The sequence below is a fragment of the Ammospiza caudacuta genome, chromosome 10 (genome assembly GCF_027887145.1).
Source record: "Ammospiza caudacuta isolate bAmmCau1 chromosome 10, bAmmCau1.pri, whole genome shotgun sequence".
Lineage (NCBI taxonomy): Eukaryota > Metazoa > Chordata > Aves > Passeriformes > Passerellidae > Ammospiza > Ammospiza caudacuta.
This window is the reverse complement of record NC_080602.1, coordinates 15,383,414-15,400,081: the sequence shown is the minus strand read 5'-3', so window position 1 is coordinate 15,400,081 and position 16,668 is coordinate 15,383,414. Positions and strand designations below refer to the sequence as shown.

Sequence of the window (16,668 nt, the reverse complement as noted above, 5' to 3'; positions counted from 1 at the left end):
CTTCCAACATTTTGCTGGACAACTTTATTTAAATTACTGTTTCAATAGTGAAAACCCATGAGCTCAATCTTCCCCTGTAGTTAGACCTGATTGATATTTCAGACTAGTTATTTCTCACAAATTTAGTTTCATAGTCCTTTTCCTGATACTCCTCACAGCTGCCCATTCTCTGTGAGGCCAGCCTGACAAACCCCATTGTGCTGCAGCACACAAAGTGGCACTGCCACCTTTCAGAGGGGCTGTTGGTCCTTTGCCCTCTCTTCAGGAGCAGCACAAAGAACAACAGCTCTGAACTAGAACAGCTCACTCTCCATGATGGTGGAATGAATTATCCTCTGTGAGAGCATACTCATTAAGTTTTTAGAATTATCTCCATAGAAAATTTACAGCCTCACTCTCTCCTGACAGCTAAGTCTTCAGCCAGGTAACACAACAGAACAACAAAACAGTAACTCTTCCAGGGCAATCCTCTTAAATAGGCACATGACTTTACTCTGTAACACTGAGCTTTCCTCTCTGCTTTAGGACATTATTAGAACATTATCTATTCTGAACTACCTCTGTCTATTTTGTCTATCAACAGAACAATAAAAGCCTTTTACTGTTTTTCTGGCTACAGTAGAAATCTGTTCTTGATTCAGCTCTTCAAATCCCAGTATTACTCAGAAAAGTGCCTACAAAAATTTATACTATGTCTACATTTAATCACAGAGATGTGACTGCAGTTCACATCAGCATACCCAAGGTACTGTGAGATTAGCTGGGGCTCAGCAGTAGAATAGAGCCAGAGAGTTAAATTGAATTTGCAGAGTGATTTACTGGGAGTAGGAGAAAGTTCATTAAGCAAACTGAGCTAACTGGATTGGCAGTGATCGACAGAAACTATAAACCCACACAGCCACAGTGAAACATCTCAGAGACTTCAGATTTGAAAGAGTACATTTACAAAATGAAACCATCACAATCCTGGTTACAACGAAACTAAGATGGATGCAATTGGATTTACAAGACATTTTGGTTTACATGTACACACTGAGTTCCAAAGCAACACAGAGAGACCCTTCTCCCCTCGCCTTCTGAATATGAACTTGTTTTTTAATACATCTTCCCATGGCAATAATTCTAAACTATTTGGAACTTTTATGTGAACATTTATATGAATTTATTTCATAATTCATAGCAGTAGTGGAGTCCAAGGTTGCTGAAAGTAACAAAGCATCTTACAAATAGCATCAATGTTCATGCAGTTCATAGGCTGATGATTTTTTTTTACCTTCTCTGTGCAACACTTGCCATTCCCCAGCAATCCAGGCCTTCCTGGATGCATAGAGGATAGTGTACCGTGTGACAACTGTTTCAGGACCATCAGGTGGCTTCCAGGAAACCAAAGCAGTATTATCCTCTATCAAAGTCACCTTCACTCCTACTGGAGGGCCAGATGGTGCTGTGAGAACAGTAACACAATGCTATTAGGCTAACCCAATTTACATGCAATTAAATTGCTCAGAAAAGAACTGATGTGCAGTCCTAATGGCTACTGCTACATCCCAGACACCACATTGAAACCACCACGCACAGCTCCTCACAGACACTCTCCTGTTACCTCTGAGCCACACAATAGCTTAGATTCTGTAAAAGCAAGCTTTGTATTTTTCCCTCATCTCCAGAACTAAACAGTTACTGACAACCTCCCACTTCATTATCCTGTGAGCAAGTACCTCCCAAACACTGCTTTGGAACTGCAGGTGTGGATTTTCCCCTACCAGGCTGACAGTAAATCAAACCAGCAGCTAAGGCAGTAGATTTCATAAATGAATCAGCCACACCTCTTTAATATATACATATTTTAAGGTTTTTATTCAAGTTGTTCTAGTTAGTTGCTGCTAGTAGTAAAAACATTACACTTTATACAAAAATCAATGCTAGTTTAGGATGGATTTTGAAAAATAATTTTACAGTTCCAAAGCAGGGATTGCCCTGCTAGCATTTTTCTATGTCTCACCAAGAAGAGCACTATCTGTGTCTCAGAGGAAAGGATTTCCCTCTCTTACACACAGCCTAAAATTAATAAGCACTTTTTCAGGCTATTTGGTTTACAAAATGTTCTTAGAACTACAGGGGCCCTCTCCTGGCTCCTTACCTTCAGGGAGGGTAGTGTGATAGATTACAGGACTCCAAGGACTGGAGAGCTGGTCCACATGCAGTCGAACTGCAAACTCATACATGGTTTTTGGCTCAAGACCTTGAACTAACATGTGAGTCTCTGACCTGGACAGATGAAGGAATAAAATGTATTAAACAGCAGCAGTTGACTTGAAGATCCCCTAATCAGATGTCTCAGCCACATGAGTAGATTCCCACTGTCAGTTCCACACAGGGCAAACACATGGCACATCCAAGTCCAGACACATGGCACATCCTACCTGGAAGGGCAATTGGAGCAGCCCTGGAGCTCTCAGGAGGATGCTGTATCTGCTGTCAATTGATGGGAGCTCAACTTTTTATAAATGTTGTTTGAACAGCTGATGCACAAAGAGTATTATTGGCTGGATCACCAGCAGGTATCCCAAACTCAGCTCTCTCTACCCTCGTCCATAGGACACTGTGCTTCAAGCTGGAGTTACAAGCTGCAACCAGCATCACAACTGACAAGGCACGTGGATCTGCTTCCCAGTTCACACACAGAGGCTATACAGGCAACATCCCTTCCACTTATGCCTCCGCACGTCATGTTTAGGGGATGAGTATGAATGCTCCTTACTGATCTGGTAGTAATATTTAGTAATAAATTAATTGCAGAATTGATTCTATTAATTATAATATTGCAGTTTACTATTTGATCATAAAGTCAGTTGTAGACATTTCATTTTACTTTGATTCTGGGGCAGAGGAAAATCCTTCATATATGCCAGGGTTAATTCTGGATGATAATACCCCATCAAGATTAAATCTCAATTTTAAATGGTCTTACTCTACAGATATTGCTTTATTAAATCTCATTTAGTATTTTCATCTTCTGTACTGCAGGGGCAGTAACCAGTACTTGCAATAGCCTCATCCAATCACAAAAAGCAGCACTCATTGCTATGCTCCACATGGCACACTAAGAACTTTACATGGTGATTATACTGTGTCTAATCATTAAGCCGGGAGTTATACAGCAGCAGATGTGTTCTTGGAAGAGAAAACCATGAATATAAGGATGGAAACTATTTATCCTTTAAGACAGCATTTTTCTTATTTAGAGGCTTGAGTAAACTGAAGTTTTGAGAGAGCTACACACATGGATTCATTCCCTCAGCAGCCCCTCAGCCCCCAGCACGGAGCAGCATTCTGCTCCCACACCAGCTGGGCAGAGGCTGAACAGCAGCCCAAGGCAGGCTCCATTCCCTGTTCAGCCATTCTGTGCCTCACACATTGCTCCTCTGCAGAGCAAGGATTCCTACTCAGTTTTCCCCTGGCAGGGTGCCACACACTCAGGAACATGGCATTCCCACAGTGAAACACTCAACACCTCAAAAATTCTCATTTTCTCTTAAAATCAGACACTGGACTAATACCCATCTTTGTCCTGACAAGTTACCTTTAAAATAGGTATGGTATAGATGAAAAAAAGCCTAGAATTAAATTCAACCTAGACAGCTAAAAAGACATTAAGCAAAGAGCTAGCCCAATGAGCCAACATAAGGATGGCCAGTAGAGAATGAAGCTGTTCTATGAGTATATCTTAATCCAAGAAACTTAACTAGAAGCCAATGGGCAAAACACAGAGTCCTCTGAGGGAAATAAAAATTGTTGCTAGTGAGAGAAAATGAAAAGAGAGCAGGAAGAGAGTGGGAAGGATGTGGAGCTGGCAATGCAGGAGTCCAGGCTGCACTCACGTCTGCAGGTAGAGGACCAGGGAGGCGTTCTGCAGCCCCACGGGGTTGCAGCGCACGGTGTAGTTGACGAGCTGGGCAGAGGTGAAGGCAGGCTTGCCCCAGTGCAGGAAGATGGAGGAGGAGGTGTTGGCTTTGGCATACAGGTGGTGAGGGGGCGGCGGCGGCGGCACCATGCGGTCACGGACAGCTGGAAAACAAAACAGGAGCAGGAGTGAACAACTGCACTGGGTACAGATGCTGGTCACAGGAGAGGTCTGAACCCACAGTTTAGATACAAATCTTCCTAACCCTGGTATTCAAACCCAGGAATCTGGTTAAAGCTATTAGAGATCCCTCCTCACCCAATACATGTCCAGTATTATTTCTGCAATCCCACTAGTTTACTCAAAAATGAAGTCAAAACTATCAGCAGAGACAAGAGAAAGAGATTAATCTCTCATAAGAAACAGATACATCATGTTAGATGATGCAGATAGTTCAGCAAGGGAAGGAAATGTGCTTGGGCTGTCGTCTTTCTTCAACTGTGCTTCATGAACACAGGACTCTGTCTCGGCTGCAGTATTTGTCACTGATATGATCTTTCTTGTTCTCTGTTTTACACAGAATTAATTGATTGTTTAAAAGTTAAAAACAAAGAGCTGCTGGGACCCTGAAACACCTCAACCTTCAATAAATTCTTCATGCATCTACAACACTTACAGACACATCCTGGAGTGCTGACTGTTTGGTCAGCCTGATAACCTTCTTCCATACTGTTGTATGCCAGCAGCCTTACATGATACTTTCTTCTAGGATCTGCAGAAAGAGCAAAGGAATAATTAAACTTCGGGGAAAAAAAAACAAACCAGAAAAAAAAGAGGATATTTGGACTTGTACAGATAGTGAGACAAACTGATGCTCCTGAAAGTTTGTTTCAAAACTTGTTTGCTACCAGCAGCGGACTGATGGACAGGTTGGATGCCTGTAAGGCTGTCTTTTTCTCCAGCCCTGCAAATTCCCCCAATTCTTTGCTCAGAAACAGTCAGTATCTCCCAATGTCTCTTGCAATAGCCTAAAGCAAAGGTTTGTAGCAGAATCAATGGGAGTAGGACAAATACCACATTTCTATCTGTAACAAACCACACCTTCACAGCTACAGAGCTAGATTTAATAGTATGATTCAGCATACTGTTTTCAGACCTTTAATAAAGATTTGTTAAAACAAACAGCAGGAGGTCCACAGAGACCAACATTTGTTTCTGGGTACACAAACTGCAAGGAAGCAGGGCAGTCAAAGCAATGGCAGGACAGCACCCAGCAAAGAAATGGGAAATGTTTTGGTTCCAGGCTGCGAAGGAGATAAACTGTGAAACAACAGGGATTGTTAATAATGCTTTGACTAGGAAATTCTGCCTCCATATGTTTTCTTGCAAGCTGGTTCTGGCAGTCCTAGAGGGCCACCATACCAAGCTGGAAGGATCTCCCCATTCCCTTTCTTTGCCCACACTTTTGGGTGGCCACATTTCAGTTTGCTGCTTCTCTGTTCTGTTGATGATATACTGGCCTTGATCCAAGTGAAAAATTTCTGCAGAGGAATGAGTTGGGAAGGGCCCTGGAGCTCTCTAAGGGGTGATGGCAAGGGGCACCCACAGGAGGAGGAGTGCAGGCTCCAGGGTGGCTGCTCTGCTTCCTGCAGCTGCTCCCTTGCAACTGCATTTGCAACCAACCCCTTGCACACAGCCGTGAGTTGCAGGGTGGCAGTGTTTGCTTCCAACTCATATGAGCTAAACTTCACCCCAGGACTAATGCAGGTATTGAGATATTCTCCCCTTCTGATGACATGAACCTATTGCTTTTAATCAAGATTTGTGGAAGGTTCAGATGTTATATAACTGCACTGATCTTGCTCATGTCTTTTTTCTTTGCCCTAAGATACCATACTATAGTTCCTTGTCAAAATAAGCTCTCCCCTTTCTCCTTTTAGCTGAGATTTGATGTGACCTCTCATGAAATAAACAGGAACACTAAGTCCTGACATTCCTTGACCAGGAATAGGATTGTTGTTTCCATCAGATCGTTGGCTCCCTCTGCAGTCACTGCAGAAGCTACACCATCTGAACAAAATGATTGGATGCTTGTGGAAAGGTGGCAGAGTAAATTCCTAATAGTGCCCTTTATAAAATCTTTTAGTATTTATTTTGAAATAGACACTTTTTGTGCTGTGGTAATCCATACCAGCTGTAAATGAGATATCACTAAATAGAGTTAACATCTCCATGTATTTTATGGGTTTTTTTGAAAGGTTATTTTACCAAAATCCAAATATAGGTGCAAAAGCAGAAAGGCTCCTGTATTTGGATTATTAGATTTGAAGTATTTCTTTGATGTGTTTGACCTTAATGGTAGAATAGGCAAGAGGAGACCATTCTCATTTTTTGAATACTTTAACATCACTAGCAGGCAATGTAAATAACAAAATGTAGAAGAAAAAAAAAAAAGAAAAAAAAAAGGTTTTTTAAACTAGAGTAAAATTCTCATTTGCTTTGAAGGTTTTTTCACTTTACAACAGCACTTTTACAACAGATGACATCAGCTGTTCCTCGGCAACAGATTACAAATCAGAAAAAAAGGAGATGGATACAAACACACAGAATAATCTTAAGCATGTGATAAAAGAAAATATGGAATTGAACATTGAAAATTCAGAAAAATAGTAAGATGCTATATGTAAAGAAATGTAATCTTTTTTTAAAAATTGTAAAAATGCAAGGTGAATTTAAGAACACTTGGCCCAACCAAAAGGATAAATGACAAAAATCTTTCAAAGTTCCAAGTGATTTGAATACACCAAAATCTAGGGTGCCTTGTTGAGGAATATTACAGCCTGCATCTCAGAAAAGCAGAAACACCTTCCCAGGCTCTCAGCTTGTGGTAGGAACACACACATTAGTGTGAAACCAAGGATTCAAAAACAAATTAAATTTAAATCAGAGCTCATCAGGACACCTTTAATGCCTCGCTGGGACTACGCTCCAGAGGCTGCTATTGACAAATGCCCTGTGCCAGCCGAGCTCAGCAGAGCCGGGGCTGGGGCAGAGCTGGAGATGGGGGAGAACCGGGGCTGGGGCAGAGCCGGGGCTGGGGCAGAGCCGGGGCTGGGGCAGAGCCCGGGGCCGGGGCAGGGCTGAGCGCCCCAGAGCCCCCCGGTGCCCCTCCGGCCGCTGCCCCCACCGCATTTCTGCACGACACAGCGTGACAGGCGCGGCCATCCATCCATCCATCCATCCATCCATCCATCCATCCATCATCCTGCCGAGCACCTTCAAAAACTCCCTGCCCTTTGAAAGTGCTCACCCAGAACTGATCATCTTCACTGTGAAATGAGGGATGGCCGAGCTCTAGTGCCCTGCTGAGCTGAATGAGGAGCCTGTGAGGTCTGTTTATCCTCACCGCATTTTTTTAAACTGAATTCTTCATTAACACTTGATTGAAGAGAAAAGGAAGAATAATAGGATGTGGAAGAAAGGCAAAAAAATCTAACTCCCACAAAAAAATTCAAATGTCTTTGAGAAAAACATGTTTTTAAAATCTGACTTTAAGTATCCTTAACACTTTACATGTAGAAGAAGCACAATGTTGAGTACTATTCTTCTTCCTCCTGTATAACACAAAAAGTTTCAAGCAGAATTATCTTTATATAGGAAAACCTTTTTAAAAGAAAAGTCTCCCAACTAGTCTATATTATCTGAAAACCAGGATTATTTCCACTTCATGATATCATGGTTTAATTGGTAGCAGAACCAGTTCAAGCCAAAAACAATGCCAGAATTTTTTAGCTGTCACAAACTAGGGCATCTATGGTTAAACCCTTCTGCTGGTTTCTAGAACTGAAATAGCAACTGGGGAGGGAGGAGTACCTTAGGTACTGGTCTAGGAAAGCCTAAATGCTACAGTCACCTAAAAAGGAGAATAGAAAAGAATCAAAGGCAGTGTACTGAGCAGCAATAGAAACTGATGTGAAACTTTCTTCAAAGAGTACACACATAAGGTAAGGAAAGACCAGACCAAAACACCATCAAGATGCAAATCCGTGTTGGTAGTTCTTTTCACCATGTGCCAAACAGAGTAACCAAAGCTCTGCCAAAGCCCTGTCTCAATTCCAACACTTATTTGCTCACTATTTGTTTTATGAGGTGTGGGAAATATTTTTTGTCTGAAGTAGTCATTGTCTAGAACATTTTTTACAATTTTACATTTAATTTTCAGGCTGATGATATGATTTACTGCTCAGTGGCAATCCCAACACACACCTGGCACAAACACTTTGATCTCACAGTTCACCAGCTGGATCAAACACTCCAAGCCAGACACATTCGTAGAGAGAAAACAAACTTGAGGAGCTTTATCTTTAACCAGCACAGGTATCTTGAGTAGTTTACACATAAATCACTGATAAAAGACTGGGGATAGCATGGCCACCTGGGGACTGACAGTCTGAAATCCAGTGTGTACCATCCATGCACAGGAGGCTTGGAGGGAACAGTCCTGCTCATAGCAGACCCAGAGGAACACATCCCTCCACAGAAAATCACAGCTCTTCAGGAACAAAGCAGGTGCAGGGATTTACTCAGCCTGCTCAACATAAAGTCAGCTTGAGTAAAAAAAAAAAAAAAAACCCACAAGATTTCATCTCTGCATTTTCAAAACTTCTCTAAATAACTGGTAACACTGAATTGTTTCAATTAATTCTCTTACAATTGCCAGCATTTGTGTAGAGGTTGAAGGCTTGTTCCCAGTCTTAAGGCGAACAGGAACAATTTTGTAGCCTATCTACCAACTGGCAGAATTTTTTAAAGTTAATTTGTTTCTGTTAAATATCATTTGGGGGTTTTGTGCTGTTGATATTAGATTATGTGAAAATTATCACAGCACCTAGAGGTCTTTAATAGGTATTTTTATTGTTATTACTTAAATCAGCTGGTAGAAAGGACAAAAAATCTACACTGTACAACTCAGGGGGTTGGCAGTGATGCTGATAGTAACACACTAAAGATAAGTCATATATTTTATTGCAGGAGTGCCTCTGGAACACACAGAGATTGACTTAAAAGACATCACAGAATGGATGTGATAAGTTGGAGTAGCTTTACACAAGGGATCTGCTGCACACACCTTTTTTGTGTAACCAAAACCTATCAGCATAAAGAACACACAACTAACACTTCCATCGGGGGCACAAATTTTGCTTCTGGCAACAATATTCCTATAAAATAAGAGTAGGAAAAAGTATGTTATGTCTACTGTTTATGCCTTATTTTCATTAACTTCAAATATCAAAATAGATAGTGTCCCAAAAATCACTGGTTTGCAATTTATGTTGGCTCTGCCTCATCTTCCTATAGCAGTTCTCGTAGGTAGGTCACTGGTCCCTGTTGATATTCCTCTGGAATATCATCTTTAAACCCCAAATCCTGTCATTCATTCCCCCATAAACATTTGCAGTGAGTGCTGCAGATCCAGCCTGGAAGGCTTTTCAGCACAGGGACACATGGGGGAGCCTTGCCCTCATTTTGTGAGTCTGTGAATGGGTTCTACACCTCAGAGTCAAACCAGAGAAAAGTTAAGTACTGCAAGTATGAGCAAAAAAATTAAGTTGAACTATATTTAAAGCATGGATTGCAACCTGGAAAAACTTAAAACATTGCAATAGTTGAATTTCAATAAGAATTCAGATGACAATGATTTATTGGTGTGTTTCACTGTCTTACTCCATCCCTGATATATAATCTTAAGAGATTATATTTAGCTTGTCAGAAAGCAGACAGGAAGGTCACAGCAGACACAGATTCTTCAATAAAAATTCTACAGTGCACTCAGATGTTCCAACCTGGTTTGGTGACAACTCATTTTATTTCCCAGCATGGAGGGAGAACCACAGCTGTTTATCTGTCTGGATGTGAGAAACAGAGAAACTGCAAAAATATCACCAAGAATTGAGACTTATTAGCAGTTCTGTTGCTCTACACTTCGTTGGAACATCTACATTTTATTGCACCAGCTTGAAATTATTCAGTATTTTTTACTCCTGCCATCAGCTTTGCTTCTGTGTAAATCTTCTATTTCTCTTTCAGGAAGGGGAAAACTTGCAACTACAAAAACAGCTGCCAGTCAGAAATATTCATATTCAGATACTCCCATTTTCTTTTCCAACACTTAAATTTTAGTACAGATTCAACATTCAGAGCCTAGTTTTGAAAGCCTGGGAGAGTATAAATGCTCTAGTAAATATAGTCACAGTGGCAGGCAGAAGCACCTCGAGGTTCTCTGCTTTGAAGCCATTCCCAAAAGACAAAGGTGGCGTGGGGAGGAGGAGGCTCACTCCATCTGGCAGAGTTATAGCTCACAGCAGCCAGGTGGGGTCCTCATGCACCTCCGATGGACACAGCTGGAAAAACGGGAGGCACCAAAGATTAAATGCCTGTATTTGCACTTAAAGCACTAAAAACAGAAACGTGCTTCTAATCACTTTGCAGCTGGCGAAGCGCTTTATAATGCAGCTACCTCATTCTTCAATTACCAAGATTGCACAGATCAAAGTTTTAGAAAAAGTTACTAAGAAAAATAAAGTCACTTCCACATGCACAAGAACAAAAATTCCGTTTTCAATATTGTAATACATTCTTAAAACTCTCTAAGACTAAAGCAGCATGAAACTAACAACACAACCAATGAAAAATCCTAATCAATGTATAGTTCCATCCTCCCTTCTCAAAAGAATACAGAGAAATACAAATGTCCTGATTACATATTAACATTATCTTCAAATCAGTTTATCCCATTCAGATTTTGACAATTTGTTTTCATACAATTCTCCTGTCCTGAGTAAATTTACAGCATTAAAGATAAGTATAAAACCTGTAACAGCAGGTTTTATATATTGTACACACAGGCACACTCTGGGTAACTGCTCATTCAGCTGAAGCTTAGATTGAATATAAAATCAGGAGTCCCAAACCAAAAGTGTTAGAAAGTGTTTGCTGATATCAACACAGCCAAAATTTTGGCTTTTTGGCAAAAGCTTCAGAGAAAGCATCTGTTTACAGGCTACTTAGCCAAGGTTACAAGAGAGTGTAATATTGCAGCCTCTAAAAGCCCTGTCATTGTTTCTTTCAGCTGCTGCATGTTTGTGAACCTCCGAAGGCCTTGAAAGGAGCCAGAGCAGAGCCACAGGTCAGGGCTAGATAAAATTAAGAAAGAATCTGAGGTCAGACCATGAAAGAACTTCTTTTTTTTTTTTCCACCCCTCCAGAACAGCGAGTCCACCTCAGCAGCCTTTCATTCAGTCCTGATAAGAAGAGACAGCACCCCACAATCTGGATTTCAGACATTTTAAGTCCTCTTTGCAAGGAGGAAAAGATAGGGAAGATGAAAGAAAATGGACATTTTACTATCATTCACTGTTGAAACACACTTTCATGCCTGTTTTGGACATCCTTGTTCTCAACAATTTAAAAGGAAAATATGGATAGAAATTAAACTACTGGGTGCTCTTGTTTATAAAATAATTGGTACAGCACTAAATTTCTAGGGGAAGAAAAAAGATTTGGTGTCTTGATGTTTTAAGCAGAGTTCAGTGACTAAAAACCAAGAAACAACTTCTTAAGCTACAGCCAGTATGGCAATTCTAACAGTTAAGGAAGGAGATAAGAAAATATTTCAACTTCATTCTAGCTTGCATACAAAATTTAAAATAATACTTTTTTCCTTTCAGTTAAAAGTATCAAACCCACAGTGGACTGAAAAAATAGTTGTTCTAAGGACAAAACTTCCATGTCCAAATGTCCATTTTTAATTTAATCTTTTGTGCTGCTGGATTTTTTTTGTGTAACCCACAGGTCCATTGTTGGGTAGTGGTCTGGCTGGAGAGCTCATTGGTCTGGTTTTCCGGGGTGACTGTGCAGCCCCCAAGCCCATCCCTTCAACACAATAAACTCCAGATAATTATTCAAAGAAGAGGCCAGCAGCATGGGCTGCTCTGACACGGGGTCACGGCCTCTGACACCGAATCTGGGGCTCGCCAAAGTCTGCTCCAAGCAACAGAGGTCCAGGGGAATTATTAAGGGGGAAGGGTGGGAAAGGAAGAGCACTGAGAAATACTATCCTTAAAAATGTACTTTTGAAGCAAAGTAATGTAAATACAGCAGAAACTTATTAGGAAAATAAGCAAATACATTTCAAATGTAGCAGAGGAAAAGGACAGAGAGAAGCGCATCAAGCCAAACACAGACACGGAGCTGGGAGGCAGGAGGGTGATACAGACTCAGTCTGTTCTTCTCCAAAGCAGGTATTCCCCCTCAGATTTCCAGTGCTGGATTTTATTGCACTTTTCTAAAAAATGCCCTTTTACCTTATTTATACATATCATTAAACAATTAAACACAGTTAAGCAACCATATTCTATCACACTTTTTAAAAACTTGTTGAAGCTCTGCATATGCAATTTCTAAGCATTATTACTGGCTTCAAACAATATTTACTTTATTTTATTTTAAATGAGTTGGAATTGCAATTGGTTGCACAACTGAATTGATCAAATTTTAAATAACAACCTTTTAATATCAAAGGTAAATGACATAAAATATTGGTAATTTGTAAGTATCAAATAGGTAATTTAATAGTTACAAATTGCCAATATTTTATGTCATGACTTCTTTTTCAATTTAAAGATAACTTTAAACATTCACATAGAACAAGGACTGTCTGTGATACTCTTGTTTTCCTTTGCAAACCAAATAACTGAAGCAGAAACGAAGCAATTTGTTCTTTGTACAAAATTGCAAAAGTTTATTTTGGTAGAAACTGGAACATACGACACATGTGAATTGATCCAGCTAAACAGTCTGGCTTTCCAGGGCTTTGGATGGCTCTGGCTTATTTGTCTAAATGTGAAAAGGGTCTGTATCCCTTTTGTAGTTTTGTGCTATCCCCTCCGAGGGCCCCAGGACAAACAACACCTCACACCCCCTTGCAGTAAAAACATCACCTCTCCTCCTGCCCACCAGCAGCAACAGCAGCTTCATCACAAACTGCTGGGGGAGGGCTGGCAGGGCAGGATGAGCTCCCAGCACACAGAATTTCAGCCTCTGGGGCCCACAGAAATAAGAACTATCTAAAGTTGTTTAATCTTTTTAAAATAAGTGAAGCAAATCTCAAGGATTTTAAGTTTTCTCGATTGCCTCACAGATGTAGGACATTCCCACCATGCCTGCAAGGTCTGCTATCAGTCCCTGTGTTCCTCCTGCATTTCAGAGAACTGTTCAATTGCAAAAAGCTCTCTTCCAATATTATTCTAACAATGCTCTCTAAACCAGCAGACACCCTTATGTTAACTAGCCTGGCTCACCGTTTTCAAAGTGAGCCCTCAAAAGCTAACTTGAAAGCAATACCAGAGGCCTGGACAAACACCTAATTTTGATCTTTTGTGCTCTTCTTTTCTTCTAAGAGACCTTTTCTTTTGTTGCTGCCCAGTGGAAAGCACATAGCTCATTGGTCCTGCTTTGAAAGATGAGAGCACTGCCCCTGAGTCCACCCCTCGGAGCACAATCACTTTAATGGAATTATGTAGAGAGGCCATCTCTGCAAGAAGAAAGGAGGGAGAGGGGGGAGGGAGAGTGTCCGAAGGAGCCAGCAGAGCTGTAATTACCCAGTTACTAACACACACATGTCCACTGAGAATTCATGCAGTGATCCAAACAGGATGTGCCACCCCACACAACAGGTTCCCTAACACACAGCAGTGAGCCCTGCACTAGGGACAGAACATCGAATCAAACATTACTACAGTGGCTCAGGAAAAGGGGAAAGGAACAACCTACACAGAAATGCTGCTACAAAACAGGAGCATGCTATAAAAGGTCTTTTCTGTAAGATGCAAGAGGCTGAAAAGATGATCTCCCCAGTAGAGACCCACATTTCTGGGTTGCAGATAAAAAGAATGTTTAGACAATTTGCCTGGCCCTCATGCTAAGAGGAATGCTTCCAGAATAAACACCTAAACACAAGTCAATAAGCACTTTACCAAATTTGGTTTAACATTTGTTTAGGTACCAAGATCTATCATACATATGCACTGACTGCCTGACATCCAGCATCACCTTACAAACAACACATTTGTACACAATGACAAAGGCAATCTGTTCACAGCGCCCAAACTTCCCCCTGGAGCTATGATATAAATTTCCTTTCAGAACCAACATTTTCTGCTGGTCTGTCATGGACTCCCCGTGCCATTTTGACCCTTTTGTGCAGCAAAATGAAAACACTATCTATCATTACTTGCACCACAGTGACTTTGTAGGAGGTGCACGGTTTCATTGCAAAAACATCTGTGGTCTGGTGACTCAGATCTCAGGCTTTGAGGTCTGTGCTGTTGCAAGCATGACTGCAAGATGCAAAAGTTTCAGGCAGGGCAACTAAAAATCAGTCTGGCTCTTTCCTCCTTCAGAGGGTAACAAGGAACTGCACTAAAACACTTGTTAGGTGCCAAACAAGTCCATCCTGACAGCAAAACAAACAAGATACATGCGAAGGGAAGCCATCACTGTATTTTTCTTAAGGCAAATTTTGGCTGCATGGGCTCTATCCAGCTGCATCTACAATCAGGGCCCAGCCTTCAGCAGGATGTTCTGTTATTGCAGGTGTCACTGCTCTGCCCACACAGGGCTCCCTCCCACTGCAGGGACACCAGGCAGCCAAGGGGCACTGCAGGACAGACAGACACCCACCTGCATGTGCCCATGGGCCTGGGGGCAGGCACAGTTCTGTGGGCACGAACTATTATCATACAGACTGTCTGCACATGTAAATATAGCAGCCTCCTAAGGAAGATCAAAATTTGGCACTCATTGGTTGAATACAGGAGAAGGGGAGCAAACTAACCCAGACAGCTGACAAATTTTATGGTGAAATTGTTAAACTGGCCCATTTGTCATGAGCTGCCAGCTAAACTGATAAATTTACTGCTAATATTACAACCCTCATACTTAATTTGCTGAAGTTAAATTAGAGGCATTTAAAAAAACCCCACAACTACAAAAGGGGTGGCATTGAGCTTTCTCTATTACAGTACTTTTAATATAAATTATTCATTGAAAATCCATCATATAATGCTAAATATTTTCAAATTACATGTTAGTAAACCAGGAAGCAGGGAAGACAGCTAACAGTACTTGTAAAGAGTTCATCTCAAATGCCTTAGCTCAGCATGCAGCTCCACCTGAAGTGTGATGGCCTGAGGACACAGAGCTCTGCTTCCTCAGCTGTGAAACGCATTGCAGATCTCTCCCATAAATGAACATGTCTGTTACTTTTCCCTCTCTATCTTCTTAGAGGCCTCATTCCCTTCAGTGTCTCTGACTGGTTGCATATCTTTGACATTTAGGAAGGGTATTCATTTTAATTACATTTAGATTATGCTGAACCACCTCCCTAATGGTCTGGCACAGCAGTGTTATTTTTACCCTTTACATTTTCATACAGCACATCCCAAACTTCTAAAACATGCCCTAAAGAAAATTTCCAGTTGTAATGACAATAGAAATATCCAGGACCCTATTACATCCTTGGCTCTAATATTTACCACTGTTACATCCAATGGCACACTGGCAGAAGCTATTCATAATGAGTTTTGTGCCATGAATTTGCACTGAAACATTTATTAGAAGAACACAGTAAGTGACAGCTTGTCACCAGGCAATGAAGCCTGATATAATACATACTTACACTCATTTTTGAGTGCTTTCAGCATGCTGAAAATACCCATCTAGAAGGCCAGGACAACCTGCTTCTCTGTAAAAATTATAATAACTTTTCATCTCCACACTGATTCCTCCCAAAACAGTATTTCAATGACATCTTGTGTTCATCTCTTTCCAGGCCAAGACTCTGCTTTCTAAGATAATTTATCAGGAGGATTACTGAGTCTATATTTGTGGCAGCAGCTGTGCAAGTTAATGATGTTGTTGCCTTTAGTTAAATAGATGTTAATGGTTTATTTGAAGACTATTTAATTAACACCAAGTTTCTGAAACACCAACTCTTGAAAGCACCAAAGACAAATCTTGCAGGTGGTGTAAAAGAGGTCAACATGTGCAATCTGAATTTGGACCTTATACTCTCAGGTGCTCAAATCCTTTAGTCAGTGAACTGCGGCCTGAGTACCCTTTTACTAAGATGTTTAATGTCCACACAAAGAAGAATCTAAACAAGAAGAGTAGCCTGAAACATTTCAGGCTTCCTCAAACTTCTGAAAATCTTTTGCTCTTCTGACTGACAACACAGTTTCTACTATTTATTTTACACTTTGTGGTATTTCATAAAGACAAAAGTGGATCTTTCCCCACATGGAAATGGGTTACAACATTACATGTTTTTAATATAGACAGTATTTACTATAGGTAAAAACTATTGTACTTTAAAGGACAACAATTATAACATAGGAAAGAAAGTATACTCTGCAGAAACTGCAGCAGAATTTTAATGATTGTGTCCTTTTCTTCTAGAAAGTTTCTTATATCTGTATTTTCCATAATTATATACATGGGAATTTGTTATGGTTTAAATTTTTCCTTCAAAATGTTTAACTTTTCTTTTTAATACACAAAATTGGTTTTTGTCGGAAGCAATGCTACTGTTGTCCAGATGTTTGACCACAGACAAGTTAGAATGTAAATCTTCTGCCTTACCTACTGTATTATTTAATAGCTTTGTGAAGAACAAGCATTTAATATCTGTCAAACCTTGTATTAAC

The 16,668-nt window shown here is 40.6% G+C and overlaps 1 protein-coding gene across 1 annotated transcript in view; it reads right to left on the bottom strand.

Annotated features, from left to right (window-relative positions):
- Positions 1 to 16,668, bottom strand: part of PRTG (protogenin) — a 73,370-nt gene that overhangs the window by 6,655 nt on the left and 50,047 nt on the right. Inside the window, exons 12-15 of the mRNA XM_058811085.1 lie at positions 4,581 to 4,676; positions 3,882 to 4,068; positions 2,141 to 2,268; positions 1,274 to 1,444 (exon numbers count right to left, since the gene is read on the bottom strand). Of these exons, the coding sequence (XP_058667068.1) occupies positions 1,274 to 1,444; positions 2,141 to 2,268; positions 3,882 to 4,068; positions 4,581 to 4,676 (582 nt within the window). The remainder of the gene's footprint in view (positions 1 to 1,273; positions 1,445 to 2,140; positions 2,269 to 3,881; positions 4,069 to 4,580; positions 4,677 to 16,668) is intronic.